The sequence below is a fragment of the Panthera pardus genome, unplaced genomic scaffold (assembly GCF_024362965.1).
Source record: "Panthera pardus isolate Hobbes unplaced genomic scaffold, ASM2436296v1 HiC_scaffold_1, whole genome shotgun sequence".
Classification (NCBI taxonomy): Eukaryota; Metazoa; Chordata; class Mammalia; order Carnivora; family Felidae; genus Panthera; species Panthera pardus.
The window spans coordinates 41,415,059-41,429,954 of NW_026526654.1; the positions used below are offsets into that span (position 1 = coordinate 41,415,059).

General features: G+C 43.5%; 1 protein-coding gene across 20 annotated transcripts in view; it reads right to left on the minus strand.

The window, feature by feature from the left end:
* Positions 1 to 10,662, minus strand: part of LMO7 (LIM domain 7) — a 192,942-nt gene extending 182,280 nt beyond the window's left edge. For 16 of the 20 annotated variants that reach the window (XM_053897562.1, XM_053897832.1, XM_053897810.1 and 13 more), the window contains exon 1: positions 10,381 to 10,487. In XM_053897562.1, coding sequence (XP_053753537.1) covers positions 10,381 to 10,440 — 60 coding nt within the window. In that variant the 5' untranslated portion in view covers positions 10,441 to 10,487. Of the gene's footprint in view, positions 1 to 10,380 lie in introns of all 20 variants that reach the window. The other 4 variants (XM_053897305.1, XM_053897875.1, XM_053897902.1 and 1 more) reach the window with 4 other exon arrangements.
* Positions 10,663 to 14,896: the final 4,234 nt, after the last annotated feature.

Genomic DNA, 14,896 nt, shown 5'->3' on the forward strand with positions numbered 1-14,896 from the left:
GATCTCTCCTTCCCAGCTCAGACATCTAGATCAAATTTCAACCTTGTCAAGAAGAGAAAATCTTTCATCATGGTCTTTTTTCCAGTACTTACTAGTACTGAATTTCTAGTACTACGAGAAATTTCTAGTATGCCATGGACTACTGAAATGTAGGTCAATAAGAAATTGATACTTTGGGGGGTGCCTGAGTGGCTCAGTTGGTTAAGTGTCCGACTCGATTTCAGTTCAGGTCACGATCTCATGGATCATGAGACTGAGCTCCATGTCAGGCTCTGTGCTGACAGTGAGGAGCCTGCTTAGGATTCTCTCTCTTCCTGTCTCTCTCTCTCTCTCTCTCTGTCCCTCCCTGGCTTGTATGCATTCACACACATGTTCCCTTTCTTGCTTTCTCTCTCAAAATAAATAAATATTAAAAAAACAAAGAAATTGATACTTTTTGTAAACAGTCTTATAGAAGAACCTAATAGATATAATTTATCTCCTGTTGTAGCTCAAAGTATAATTCAATGTCATCATATAAAAATGCTTCCCTTTTACAACACTTTAAATGGTTTACTGAGCATTAATCTGGTCACTTAGATATAGCAGAACACATAAATCTAAAGTGTGCAATTGTTCAGGAATGTCTATCAGCAATTCTACAGTTTATAAAATATTTGATCACCATGTGCTTTCCAGGCACCAACATCACAAGACAGAAGCTGCGTTCTAGTGTGAAGGACTTACCATAAACAGAAAATAGTTTATCTTACAGCTTCAGATAGAATGAGCACTGTCTGACCAGTGTTTCTCTGAGACAGTAGAGTGTAGTGATTAAGAGGGAAGGCTGTGGAGTCAAATTGCCTGGGTTCAAATCCCCAACCACCACTTAGTAGTTTCAGTGTTTCCTGAGAAAATTATTTGACTTCTCAGTACTCTTTTTTCCTCATTGGAGAGAACACCCTGGTCCTAACAGTCCTTCATTATTAAGGTATGCAGGGACAATACACGTGCCCCCTGTCTTGCACATGTAGAAGGAAGTACTAGTTGCTTTAATTGTCAGTTACTCACCTTCTCGTGTAAAACCTTCACAGCCTATTCAAGTCAGCCTATTCTGGCATAGGACAGCCCTTTGTTTATAGAAACATCTTCAAAATACTTGATACTAAGGTCTCACTGTACCCGAACAGTTATTACCAGTGTTGCCCTTTGAACCCACATAGAATTTTTCTAACCTCTGTCCTTATGACAATCCCCACTGTACTTAAAGACAGACATAATGTCTGTGCACCATCATCTAATGCACGCAAGCACCAAACTGATCCTCCTCTACACAGAAATGAGAACCGGTCTTCGAGGACCCTATCAGGGAGGATATTACAATCTTTGGAAAGACTGTTTATGGGACTGTGTCATGATTCATCTGTAGAATTTGCTAATGCCCGTCTACTTAAAGTGGCAGATTGAGAGTATTAAATCTCTGTTCCCAAAGTCGTGCACAGATGACAACTCTTTTCCTTATTAAGAGCTTTGAGTACATCAGAAATGTTTTAAGAAAACACACACACACACCCAATAATTACCTTCCGAAACTGAAGACTAAGTAGAAGTGCACATATTTTATCACTCTCCTCAAGCTCTAATATACTCTTTGACAGTTAACAGTTTTAAGGAGATCCGCAAGCATTAAGTAAATAAGCCAATCTTTTGACAGGACACAAAACAGTCATTCCTTCAACAAGCATTTGAGAACTTTCTGCCAGGAATTATAGGCTACAGAACAACAGAAACAACTCAGTCTACAGATGGTAATACATGAGATTGTCTTCCCACAACATCCATTTTCTCCAAACTAAAAAGGTTGGACAAAATTTATTAATGTTGCTTTGTTTTTCTTAACTAACATTCTCAAAACTGGTACTTTTAATTCAAATGCGTTATGTTCGCCAGCAGTTTAAAAGTGACGGAGGAGGTAAAAGGAGCCGGTTGTCTCCATAGGAGTCCCTTACTAGCCAAAGCACTCTTGGCATCCAGAGAGCGAGCCCGCTAGAGCCCTACACAGAACGAGACCCAAATGAACCAGATGAAGCAACATGTTCCCTGCCACACACTTGGGACGTTATTCCTCTCAGCCTAAGAGAGGATTTCTGTGTTTTATCAAGGGCTGAAGGAATATCGAGGTGCTCCACTCCTCAAAATGGACAAACATTCCATTCTCCATAATTTTGTTGAGAATTCAGAGCGTCTATCTCCAAACAGCCCCCAAAAAACCCAAGACAACTCAGGAGGCACTTCCTTAAGAACCCCTACCATGCCCATGACCTTGGAGATGTGCTTTAGCAGGCCAGGGGCCCTCTGAGCCTTTTGTGACTGCATGCAGAGGAGCCAGAACCCTCCGTGTTCCAGGGCCATCCTTTCTCACTGGAGGAAACCCAATGTATTATCTGTTACATAAATGTTTAACATCACCAGGGATCTGAGAAGAGGGAGAACATCATGCATGTTTCATCCATTTATTTAGAGAAAAAACACAAATGACAATTTCCAATTCTGGCCAGAATTTGGAGAGCATTAATATATTCATTTATATATACCAGAATGTATCAATCTCTATTCATGGTTGCAAACTAGCACAAAGCTTTCACAGGGTAACTTGGTGAGGTGTCAAGAGCCAAGAAATCATTCATTTCCTTTGACCCAGTGAGTGCACTTCTCTAACTGGTTTGAGGACACTCCATTTTATTAAAGGGACAAGTTCTTGCTTTCCCCCTCATGTTAAGACAAAGCATATTTCTAGCTTTCAGTACACAGGTACGTTGAAAAGATCCAGAATAACACTATACTGGAATCCTCCTAGTTGCCCAGGAAACGCCAAGACATGTGTGTGCTTATACCTCCTAGAGTCAGGCTATTTTAATGGCATCCCTGCCCTGGTTTCTATTTGTATGAATCAGTTCCTTCTCAAGAGGATTTTGTGAGTACACACTCATCTCTTGCCATCCTGTCATAGAATTTATTTTCAAATAAAGATAGTGTGTTCAAGTAATAGTAAAATGCTACATGAAGAAAAAAGGAACTACTTGACAATCATGATATTGCTTGGCTGTTCAAAACTACACTAAGAAATCTAAGATGTTAGAAATCAAAAAGGTGGTTGCCTGTAAGAGGGAGAGACTCAAGTGCTCTTCTGGAAGGGAACTTTGTTGAGTGACAAAAATGTTCTATAAGTTGATTAAATTTCTGGGTACATGGGTATAAAAACATTTGACAAAATTCCCACAACCGTACATTAAAAATCGGTGCATTTCTTTGCATGTAAAGATTACCTGAGTAAAAATAAACTACTCTCAGCAACTTCTAAAAGTTGTGCTGCAGAGAACTTGAAGCTCTTACGCCAAGTTATAAAGTCACAAAGTGGGCAAATGTGTTAGCCCCGCTGCAGCTTGATGCAAATGCTGCCTCTCTGTGAGCTTACCTGACTCCCCAGGCCGACTCAGGGTGCCCCCTCAGTGCCATCACTACAAATTGTGCAAATTTCTACTACTACAGCACTTATCTGACAGTGCTGCTGGGTGTGTTTGTATGTCTGCTCCTTGTGGGGCATGCCTCCGTCTGGAGGTCCAGGAAAGAGGCTCAGAAGGTGACATTTGAATCAATAAGCCCAGCAAGTGTCCAGTACAGAGTAAGCACGTAATAGGCAATTTCTGGATAACACATTGACTGAATGCAAGTCCCCATGAGGGACAGCATTAATCAGAAGGCAGGAAGAGAGTGCCATGACTCAGGAGCAGGGCTGGAACAGAAGAGAAAATGTTAGGTAAACAGGCAAGTACACACGGCTACTCAGATGAAGGCATATCTTGTAGCCAGCTGGTCCTGACCAAGCAACTAACTGCGCAAGCAATGAACTCAGCTTTAGACCCTGAAGCAAGTTTCTGCTGGGAGAAGAAATAAGTTCTGGTCCTTAAAACCCTATTTTTAAGTTTTGTTAAAGCTGTAGCCTTCAGATTATACTTCTATTCAACAAGCACTTACCAGGAACCATGCCAAATCCCTGAAATAAAGATATTATTCCGGGGGCGCCTGGGTGGCTCAGTCAGTAAGCAACTGACTTCGGCTTGGGTCATGATCTCGCAGTTCGTGCGTTCAAGCCCTGTGTCCGACTCTGTGTCTCCCTCTTTCTGACTCTCCCCCACTCGCACTCTATATCTCTCTCAAAAATAAACATAAAAAAAAAAGATATTGTTCCTTCCCTCAGCTTATAATCTAATATGGAAAAAATGGATAGAATTATAGCATGAGTGCAAAAAGAGAGATCTACACGAGGATAGAGGGGAGGAAGGAATGGGTGCAGTACAGGCGTGGTAGTTCAGAAAAGGCCCCACATAAAGGCTAGTTTTAGCCCAAGCATAGAGGACTGAAGAGGAGTAATGGGTATCAGGCACACAAAGACGAGACTAACTGGCTCCTTTTACCTTTTCCTTCCTTTTTAAACAAGGAATAAGGCATATTCCACACATGATAACCTAGAGGTGAGAAAACAGCTTCCTGTGTGTGGGCAAACTCAAGCAAAGATTAGGAACAATAATTGGTTTTTGGTAAGCATGTCACTTAACTAACACAGCCACCATGGGAGGTCAAGAAAGAAAACAGAGACCTAGTGGGTTTAATTAAGCAGCAGAACCAGGACTTGAACCATGATTTGTTCCCAAACCAGTGAGGGTTTTTTCTTCTCTCTCTTTTTTTTTTTTTCCAATTTCATTGAGATATAATTGACACAGAGTTCAGTATAAGTTAAAAAGTGTAACACATAATGACTTCACATACATATATTGTAAAATGCTTGCCACAGGAAGTTACAATATAGTTACAAAAATAATTTTTTCCTTGTGATGAGAAATTTTAGGATCTATATTCTCCTAGCAATTTTCAAATATACCATACAGCAGTGTTAACCATAGTCATCAGGAATTGGATGAAGTGGTCAAAAAGTATGAATTTCCAATTATAAGACAAATAAGTACTGGGTATGTAGTGTACAAAACAGTGCTCTTATGGGGCACCTGGGTGGCTCAGTCGGTTGAGCGTCCAACTTTGGCTCAGGTCACGATCTCGCAGTTCAAGAGTTCAAGCCCTGCCTCGGGCTCAGTACTGACAGCTCAAAGCCTGGAGCCTGCTTCAGATTCTGTATCTCCCTCTCTCTCTCTGCCCTTCCCCAACATATGCGCGCGCTCTCTCTCTCTCTCTCTCTCTCTCTCTCTCTCTCTCTCAAAAATAAATAAATGCTAAAAAAAAATTTCAAAACAGAGCTCTTAATCTCTATGCCACCTGGCACCTAGGCAAACAGTTACGGAGAAAAGATTTAAAAAAATAGATATATAGGCAGAGATGAGATTGTAAACAGCTGTAAATGTTATGGTATTTACACTGTGAAGATGTGAAGGTGATAGACTAAAATCTTGGAGCGCCTGGGTGGCCAGCCAGTTAAGCATCTGACTCTTGATTTCAGCTCAGGTCATGATCTCAAGTCAACAGGGAGCCTGCTTGGGATTCTCTCTTTCCTCTCTCTCTGCCCCTCCCCCTGCTGGTACATTCTCTATCCTCTGTCTCTGGCTCGCTCTCTCAAATATAAATAAACACTTTTTAAAAATAAAAAATCAGAAAAAAATAAGTGAAATCTATTCATGACTCCCCAGAAAAGAAGGAACTAACAAAATCAGGTTTTTATTTTGAAAAAATAATTTTGGCTACAACAGCTAGTATAAGAATTGCTTCTTAACAATTAAATTTTTTAAAAAATTTTAACTGTTTACTTATTTTTGAGAGAGAGAGAGAAATAGCATGAGTGGGGGAGGGGCAGAGAGAGAGACACACACAGAATCTGAAGCAGATTCCAGGCTCTGAGCTGTCAGCAGAGCCGGAAGCGGGACTCAAACTCACAAACTGTGAAATCATGATCTGAGCCGAAGTTGGACACCCAACTGACTGAGCCACCCAGGTGCCCCCAACATTTAAATTTTTAAATAAATTTTTACCATCATAGTATGTCCAGGTTTAATACTGTTCCTTGAAATTATACGAAATTACCAAAAATTCTTCTATGAATTTAGGGACATTTTCAAGTGAATGTTTACATCATTCCACATACATTTGCAAAGCAACAGTACAAATCCATGAAACCTTCATTTAGTCCATAGATAATGCTGGTGTGCACTGAGGACACATATATCCCAAGCAAACCCTTTCAAACCAGATCACAGGTTGGGAACCACTAGCAGACAGGATGCAGTTTACAGAGAAAGAGGGAAACCACTTAGAAAGATTTGGAGGTGCATGGAGAAACAGACTAATTGGAAGTAACTGAGGAAGGAGTTATATTCTGGTGCCAGGTCTGGCAATGAGCTCAACTTGGCATCCTTAGGTCCTTCTACAGGATGATGGTGATACTGAAAGAATCAAACTCTGAGATAACAGGAAGCACAGGTAAGCAAGGAGGTGGTAAATTAAGTTAGTCTGTTCTCCAGCCATGAAAATTACTACCGTATATAAACTTCAACCTAAAGAGCAACATTAACCCACAGAATGGAAACTGGCCACCAACCAATGCAATGAGTGATATATCCAGTTTTCAATCTCATTGGTATTTTGTCTGTTCACTACAAAGACTTTTTAATGTCCCAAAACAGAGAGACAGAGGCAACTATTAGGTGTAGAAAATTAAAAGGTGCTCCAGAAAAAGTTTAAAATTAGAGGGTCTGGACAGCACTTTCTACTTCATCACCTACTCCATGACCTTGCTGGAATTAAACTTCCTCTCTGCCTTTGCCTTTAAACTACTATGTTATTTGGTTTTAAACCAGTGTTTAATCATAAACCAGCTCTGCTACATTATTAATATTCCAAACAGCATTTCCAACCAGATAATAATCCAATATCATTATGTTGGATTAAAGAGTGCACATTCCTACATTTGCTTTAAATTGAAATGTTAAACTAGCCCCCCAAAAATACATACACTCTTAACCATTTAAGCACAATTTAAAATAGCCATAAAATTTTAGTTGGTAGAATAACAATCACTGGCCCTTGCCCCACCCTTTCACCTTCCCCTCTCAAAATAAAATAAATAAAACTTTAACTCTGGTTGTGGGAAATAACGTATTAGCTATCACAAAAGAATGGAAATGACAAAGAACATACTAACATGGACACTGGCCGTCACTCAAAATTTTACAAGGTTATTGGAGTTCCTCAACCTTGGGTTAGTCAAAGCTGCAGCTGAGAATAAAGGCAGCAAAGTATACCATAGAATACATATATGTTTATATATATGAATAACCCACATATGTCTCAATATATGTCGAGAAAAGTACGGTAGAGAAAATGGAGCAGGAGCAAGAATATTAGCATGCAAAAGAAAGAGTTACACCATAATCTTCTTCACTTTCCAAAATATGTTATAAGATACACTTTGGAATTGATATTTTATCTTTAAATTAGGGGTTCTCAGAATTAAGAGGGGATTGTGGCAACAAAGGAGTCATCCATTCTGCTTCTTTTGGCAAGAACAATGTTTTAAAATATGTGCTTTAGTTGTAAAGGCAAAGCTAAGGAGACAAACAAATTTGGACACTAACTGGAGAAATAAAATAAACCTAACAGTAGGCACACTGCTGTCACTCTGAATGCCCAGAGCATGCCCAAAGTGTACATGAATATGTAAAACGTTCACATATCTTCAATGAGCATACTGCCTTGCTCCCAGTGGCAGGAGGGGAAAAAAAAATGACTTGAATGTTAATTTCATTAACTATATTATAATGATATGGCAAAGCCTTTAGAAAAATTGTCTCTTGGGGCGCCTGGGTGGCTCAGTCGGTTGAGCGTCCAACTTTGGCTCCAGTCATCATCTCACAGCCTGTGGGTTCAAGCCCTGCATCAGGCTCTGTGCTGACAGCTCACAGCCTGGAATCTGCCTCGGATTCTGTGTCTCTCTCTCTCTCTCTGCTCCTCCCCCACTTGCAGTCTGTTTCTGTCTCTCAAAATCAAATAAACGTTAAAAAAAAAAAAAAAAAAAAGGTAGACTGGTCCTCATTACTTTTATCAGTGGCAGATTGTTCCCTATTTCAGAGATGACAGCAGCTATGGGTTGTTTCTTTTTTATGAGCTTGTTATTTTCTAGAGTTTTGTTCATTTAGTTGTTTTTTTTTATACTCCGTTTTTTTTAATGGATTTCAAAAATGACTATACTTATATAGCTCATTGGGATTGTTTTGGGTCCTACCATGTATTACTTATTTTTGACCCTTATTTACTGATGGCAAGGTAAGCTCTGCTCTTGTACTTGAAGAGACAGGCCTTCTTTGAATGTGTTGGTAGTAGGAAGCAAAACAGTGATGGGTGGTATTGGAAATGATTTTGGAAAAAAGAAGACCAATAGGTTTGGGACGCCTGGGTGGCTCAGTGGGTTAAACGTCCGACTTCGGCTCAGGTCACGATCTCACGGTCTATATGAGTCGAGCCCCAAGTTGGGCTCCGTGCGAACAGCTCAGAGCCTGGAGCCTGCTTCGGATTCTGTGTCTCCCTCTCTCTCTCTGCCCCTCCCCCACTCGCGCACGCTCTCTCTCACTCACTCTCTCAAAAATAAATAAACACTAAAAAAAATGTAAAGAAAAATGGTCTCTCTGCTAAAGATGAAAAAAACGCGTTTAGAGGGGACGTTTGAGAGTGGGAAAGTGAGCACATATACCCTGCACTATGATACCTTTTACTGCAACACACTTCCCTAGAGTTTGTTAGATGCAAATTTCTCACAGAAAGCCTATACCGTCATGAGCAAGCTAAAACAAACAAGGAATTTTTTAGACTTCAAAAATCTGTATACTAAACGAGGAAAGTGTGAAATCATCCATATTCATAGATTTCCTGAAGCAAATACGGAGCACGCAGATACCAACACCGCACAGGAATCACGTATGACCAAAAGTGTCCCCATAGTTCTTCCCTTCTCTCTCCCTCCAGCCGTAACACTCAAAATCAAAAAGGCAACTTTAATTTCTTTTCTAAAATTATGAAGAACAAATCCTACTAATGGAAAATTACCTTTGGATGCCCTGGTCTTTCAAAGTTTATGAATGAGGGAAGTCATTTCTCTTAACTGCACTCCTGGAATTTTCCCACTCTCATTTCAATTCAAAATACACTGTTTATTCTTCTCTCAACCTCTGCATACCCTCCCCTCACACCTTCCCCCCACCCCAACCTTCTAAATCACCTTCAGACTAGCTCAAAGTTTCAGTCCAAAAAAGGACATCAACAGCTGATTTCTTGAGCCCCCTACTCACATTTCACATTCCTTTATTTACTGTTAGAAATGGAACACTGAAAGTTTATTCTCTTCTTTCCCCCCCATATATACATTTGTTTTCTTAAGGACAAATTAATTCTTCTTAAACACTGTGTGCTTTGGGAATTCCTAAATATGCTGTTTCTCCGCCCGCCCCCCCCCCCCCCCCCGCGCTGGAATAATCTTTAAACCTAATCTGCATTTTTAAATACCTTGAATAAGCCAGCACGTGGCATCTATAACTCCTAAATAACTGCAAGGCTGGTGTAGGCAACAATTTTCTAACAAGCGGTTGTTCCTGGCTCACATCTGTTCTGAAGACTGCCTTACCATCATTTAAAAAGTCATCTTTTTCATCCAGCAGAATAGCGGGTACAACAAGTCCTGGTGTTAACTTTTTTACAGATAAGTGCAACCTTAGGCGTTGACGAAGAAACCTCCTAGAGACCATCTCCATTTCGACGGGGGGAAAAGGGAATGGAAGATCTTGTCCCTAAGGCACAACCGGGGTCGGTGAGTGACCCCAGGAGATCTTAGTCTCATCAACGCCGACTTTGAATAAGTAAAAACCTTGACTCCAGATGCCGCGAGCCAGAAAATATCTCTCCGGATGCGACTTTAGCGTCCAACTTCCTCCACTCACCCTCCCACACCACACACACTAAATACCCTGCGCAGGTAAGTGTCGGGCATCCCCACTGTAACCATCGCAAAGAACCGCTCCGGAGGACGCGGGGCCGGCTCTGACCCTGTGCTGACGTGGTCTGGCTCACAAGGATGCGCGGTCCCCGAACCCAAGAGAGCGAACGCTCGGCTCTGCACTGAGCCCTGGCAGAGGAGCTCTGGGGAAGCCAGCGAGGCCGTCGTGGGGAGGGCAGCACTAAGCTCAGCTGGACGTTAAAAGATCAGAGAAGCAGGACTTGCAAAGTCCCCCAAACTGCAAAGCCAACCAGCTGCCACGCGCCGGCGCAGGTCCCGGGAGGAGGCTGGGGCGCAGATCGGCGGGAGCGGCCTCGAGGCCGCAAACTCGTGCGGAAAATGGTAAAGGCACTCACCTCCACCCATCTCTGGGCCTCGGCGAACGCCAGGGCGCAGTCGGCCCCGGCCTCCTCCATCCCTTCCAGGACTAGGGTAAGAGGGAGAGAGAGAGAGACGCGGTGAGTGCGCGGAGGGGCGGGGGGTCCCGCGCGCGTCTGGCCCCGGCGCCCGGCCTCTGCTCAAGCTGCGAGGCTCCCGGGTTCTCTTTCCCTTTGTTGCGCTCTGCAGTTCGCTAAAGTTTCGAACCCACGAGAACCTGAAGACGTGGCTTCCTCTCAACTCCTGAAAACAACCCCGGGGCTCCGGGCAGCCGGACAGGGCGCGGGAGGTGGACTGGGGACTAGAGGCGGCGCGTCTCACCAGCCGGGCAACTGTTTGGACTTCAAAAGTCGCAGCGCCGCAGCCGCCGCCCTCCCCGGAATGGCCCCGCCCCAGCCCACCCCGCCGCCCACCGCGAGCCGCAGAGTCGCCGCTTCCGTCCGCCCCCCCTGCGGCTCCCCGGGGCTCCCGGCCGCAGCCGCCTTTGTGGTCAGACTGTCTGGGCCAGGGGATGCCACCGGCCGCCAGGAGGCCGTGGCCGAGGCCACGCTCCCGCTCCCGCGCTGCCCGCCCAGACCGCGGCTCCGCCCCGAGGGACGGCGCCCCCACGCCCGCATCCTTCCAGCCTCTGCCCGCCTGGCCGCCTTCCATGTCCCGGGGCCCCGGTAAGAGGCGTCCCCTCGGCTTTCGGCCGCCCGGCCCGCCTGACATACCAGAAATAGCTGCACACAATTGCACCTTTCCGGGCCAAGAAACTTCCCCGGTGGAGGAGCGCGGCTCTCCGCGACGCGCAGCCGCCCAGCCCGCCGCCCTCACCTGCGGCCGGAGCTCGCCGTTCCGCTGCGCGCAGCCCCGCAGCCAGGTGCGCGGCCTTCCCTACCCCAAGTTCTCCGCCCCCTTGTGCCGCCCGGGCCCTCCTGGCGGCAGGTGGGGGTAGTGGCCCGAGCGCGTGCCGCCCATTTCCCCCCACACTAAGCCGGCCCCGCTCCTCCCCGCTTCCAGGTGGGTGAGGTGGAAGGGACCTGGATCGCGTCGCAAAGGATGCGAGCGGGTGGCCACCTGAGTTTCTCCCGCGCTCACCCCGAGCGTCGGTCGGTAGGGTGACAGGGTATTCAGTGGCCGCAGCGGTCCTGGGTAGGTCACGGGCTGGAGGCTCGGAGGCTCAAGGCTTACGTGAGTTCTCTCTTCACACGAAAGTCAGGTCTTCGGAAAGGAATGTGTTCGTTGGTCTAGTCTCCCTGGGACCTCGCTTGAAACTCCTGAAACCCTGTTTAGGCCACATGTTGATGGCGTCACCTTTGGAGGAAGATAAAGATCGGTTCTTACTCCCGTAAAGTAAATAACCCCTTACTTTCGTTTTTCCGGTTGATTGATGCCGTTTTTCATCATAAAGAGTAAACAAGTACGGAGCAGGGAGACTAGTATAATGAAAAGCTAAAACCTAGCGCCTATAGTTAACAATCGTTTGCATTTTGCCTTATTTGCTTATCACCTTCATTTCCTGCTTAAAGATAGATATTATTATATTTCACCCCAAAATAGTACAATATGAATCTCTTTTTTTAAAGGACACTTGTCTACAAAATCATATTACCATTTTCACCTCTAACCAAAGCTAACAATTACCCAGTGTCAATTTATACCCAATCCGGACTCAAATTCCCCCACTGATCCCAAAATGTCTTTTACAGCTGTCTTGCTCAGAACAGAATCCAAACAATGACCACACATTGCATTTGGTTGCATCTTTTTTTAACCTAGAATAGCTTCCTCTTTCAATGCCCCCAACCCACTTTTTTATTTTTTATGACTGAAGTTTTTTAAGTTTTTATTTTAATTCCAGTTAGTTAACATACAATGTTCTATTAGTTTCAGGTGTACAGTGTAGGGATTCAGCACTTCCATACATCACCCTGTGCTCATCAGGACAAGTGCCCTCCTTAATCCCCAGCACCTATTGAACCCATCCCCACACACCCCTCCCCTCTCATAACCATCAGTTTTCTGTATTGAAGAGTCTGTTTCTTGATTTGCCTCTCTCTCGTGCATTCTTTCCCCCTTTGCTTGTTTGTTTTGTTTCTCAAATTCCTGCTTTTTTTTAAGAATGGCATTGTCTTGTTACACAGACTCCTATGTACTTCTAGTCCAGGAGAAGGACAGACATTCCCCAAGCTTCATAAGAGTTATTGTTACTACAGTTACTATGTACATATACTACACTGTTTAAAGCTACTGCTCTGTAACTTGACCTAAAGCTATGGGGTAACAGCCCAGGTTGGTAAGAACCACATAGACACGAATATGAATGACTGCAGTTACCAAGTCACCGGACACGCTGAGCTTCAATTTCCTCGTCTGAAAATTGTGCTGATAATTACTACTTCAAAGTAAATAAGGTTGTGAAAATTAAATAGGATGGTGTATGTAAAAGCCTAGGGCACTGCTTGGCATAGGAGGACACTAAATAAATAATGGTTATTTCCCATTAGTCTCTCTAACAGTAGTGTGTCAAATATGGATTTTTTCCTTATAAATGGGGATTTCATTTATTTGCTCAAGTATTCCCATTGCCCATTTGGTTTCAAATCAGCTCAGGCAGCAGCCATTTCTGTCTCTTTAATGATGCAAATTTGCAAGTCAGAAGACCCAAATCCAAATCTTTGCCTTCTATCAGGCATGAGAATGAGTGTTTTAACCTTCTGGAAAGATTGAATCAGCCCTATAAAGAAAGTAACCTACCTTAGGAGTTTACAATTAAATTCACAACAATAAAACATCAAAAATATTACTCATTTTCCAGGAGAATTGGAGATACTTTCATTATTTAAAAACAGTACAACTGTCATGTGTTATAGGTTACCGATGAACTGTTGGTGGGAGAAAGTGGTACAATCTTTCTGGAAGGTAATTGGGCAATAAATATTAAAAAGCTTTTTAACTATTCATGCTCTGTTGCAGCAATTTCACTTCTGGGAATTTATCCTAAGGATATGAAGGAAGATCTATGTGCAAAATGAGCATGTGTGGTCGACACAGATACACTAGCCAAACCTCCCTTTAGAGGAGGACTATGGTCAGCATCCAGCCTGCATCTGCCAGCTCCTTGAGGTCGGCCTTAGCTGCAGACCTCTTCTGAGGTCATGGTCCTCCCACGTGGCTCTCATCTGGTGATTGAGTGACTGTACTTAGAAAAGCTCAGTCATCTCCACCTAAATGAGTTGAGTACCTCTGATAGGTGCTTCCCATAAACATGAGGCCAGTGTCACAGTTCAGCTTCTCCCTTGCTCTTTCCTCTTCATTGCACAGGGATCAATCGCTAATAAATACCTGCTCTTCTAATGCCATTTCTGGAGGACTAAACCTTTGATGGCAAGAAGCATTCATTAAAAATGAAAATCCCAAAACAATCTAAGCCAACAACAATAGGGACAGTGGAGTAAATCACTTTTCTTCCATACAGTGAGATATTACACAGTCATTAAAAATGTAAAAGGCGGGGGGCACCTGGGTGGCTCAGTCGGTTAAGGGTACAACTCTTGATTTCGGCTCAGGTCATAATCTCACGGTTTGTGAGTTTAAGCCCCACAAACTCACTTGGAATTCACTCTCTCCCCTCTCTCTCTGCCCCAACCACACTTGCTGTCTCTGTCTCTGTCTCTGTCTCTCTGTCTCTGTCTCTCTCTCAAAATAAACTTTAAAAAAAATGTAAAAGGCTTGGGCACCTGGGTAGCTCAGTAGGTTGAGCATTGGACTCTTGGTTTTGGCTCAGGCCATGATCTCACGGCTTTGTGAGTTCGAGCCCTGCCTCTGGCTCTGTGCTGATAGCACAGAACCTGCTTGGGATTCTCTCTCTCTCTCTCTCTCTTCCCCTCCTCCTCTCACTCTGTCTCTGTCTCTCTCAAAATAAGTAAATAAACTTTTTAAAAATGTAAAAGGCAGAGCACCTGGGTGGCTCAGTCCACTGTCTGACTTCAGCTCAAGTCATGATCTCACGGTCAGTGGGTTTGAGCCCCGTGTCGGGCTCTGTGCTGACAGCTCAGAGCCTGGAGCCTGCTTCGGATTCTGTGACTCCCTCTATCTCTGTCCATCCCCCACTCACATTGTGTCTCTCTGTGTCTCTCAAAAGTGAATAAACGTTAAAAAAAAATTTTTTTTAATGTAAAAGCCTATTCAGTGACACAGGGGGATGTTTAAAGGTATACAGTGAAGTGGGTAAAATAGCAATGTATAAAGCACCCTAATTTGTGATTATATTTTTAAAATGCTTATTTTCTCACATAGAACAAACTAGAAAAAAACTCCACTTAAATTTTAATGCCAGCTATTTTTAAATGAAGATATGGTACTTCTCTCTCTTTTACAATTTTTTTTTTAGCAAGAGACATATATGTTACTTTTATAAACGAGAAAGGAGACGTCCAAATATCTTTTTTGACTATCTCATCCCACAAACTTCAGCTTCCTCCTGCCTTCTCTGACTTGGTAAATAGTACC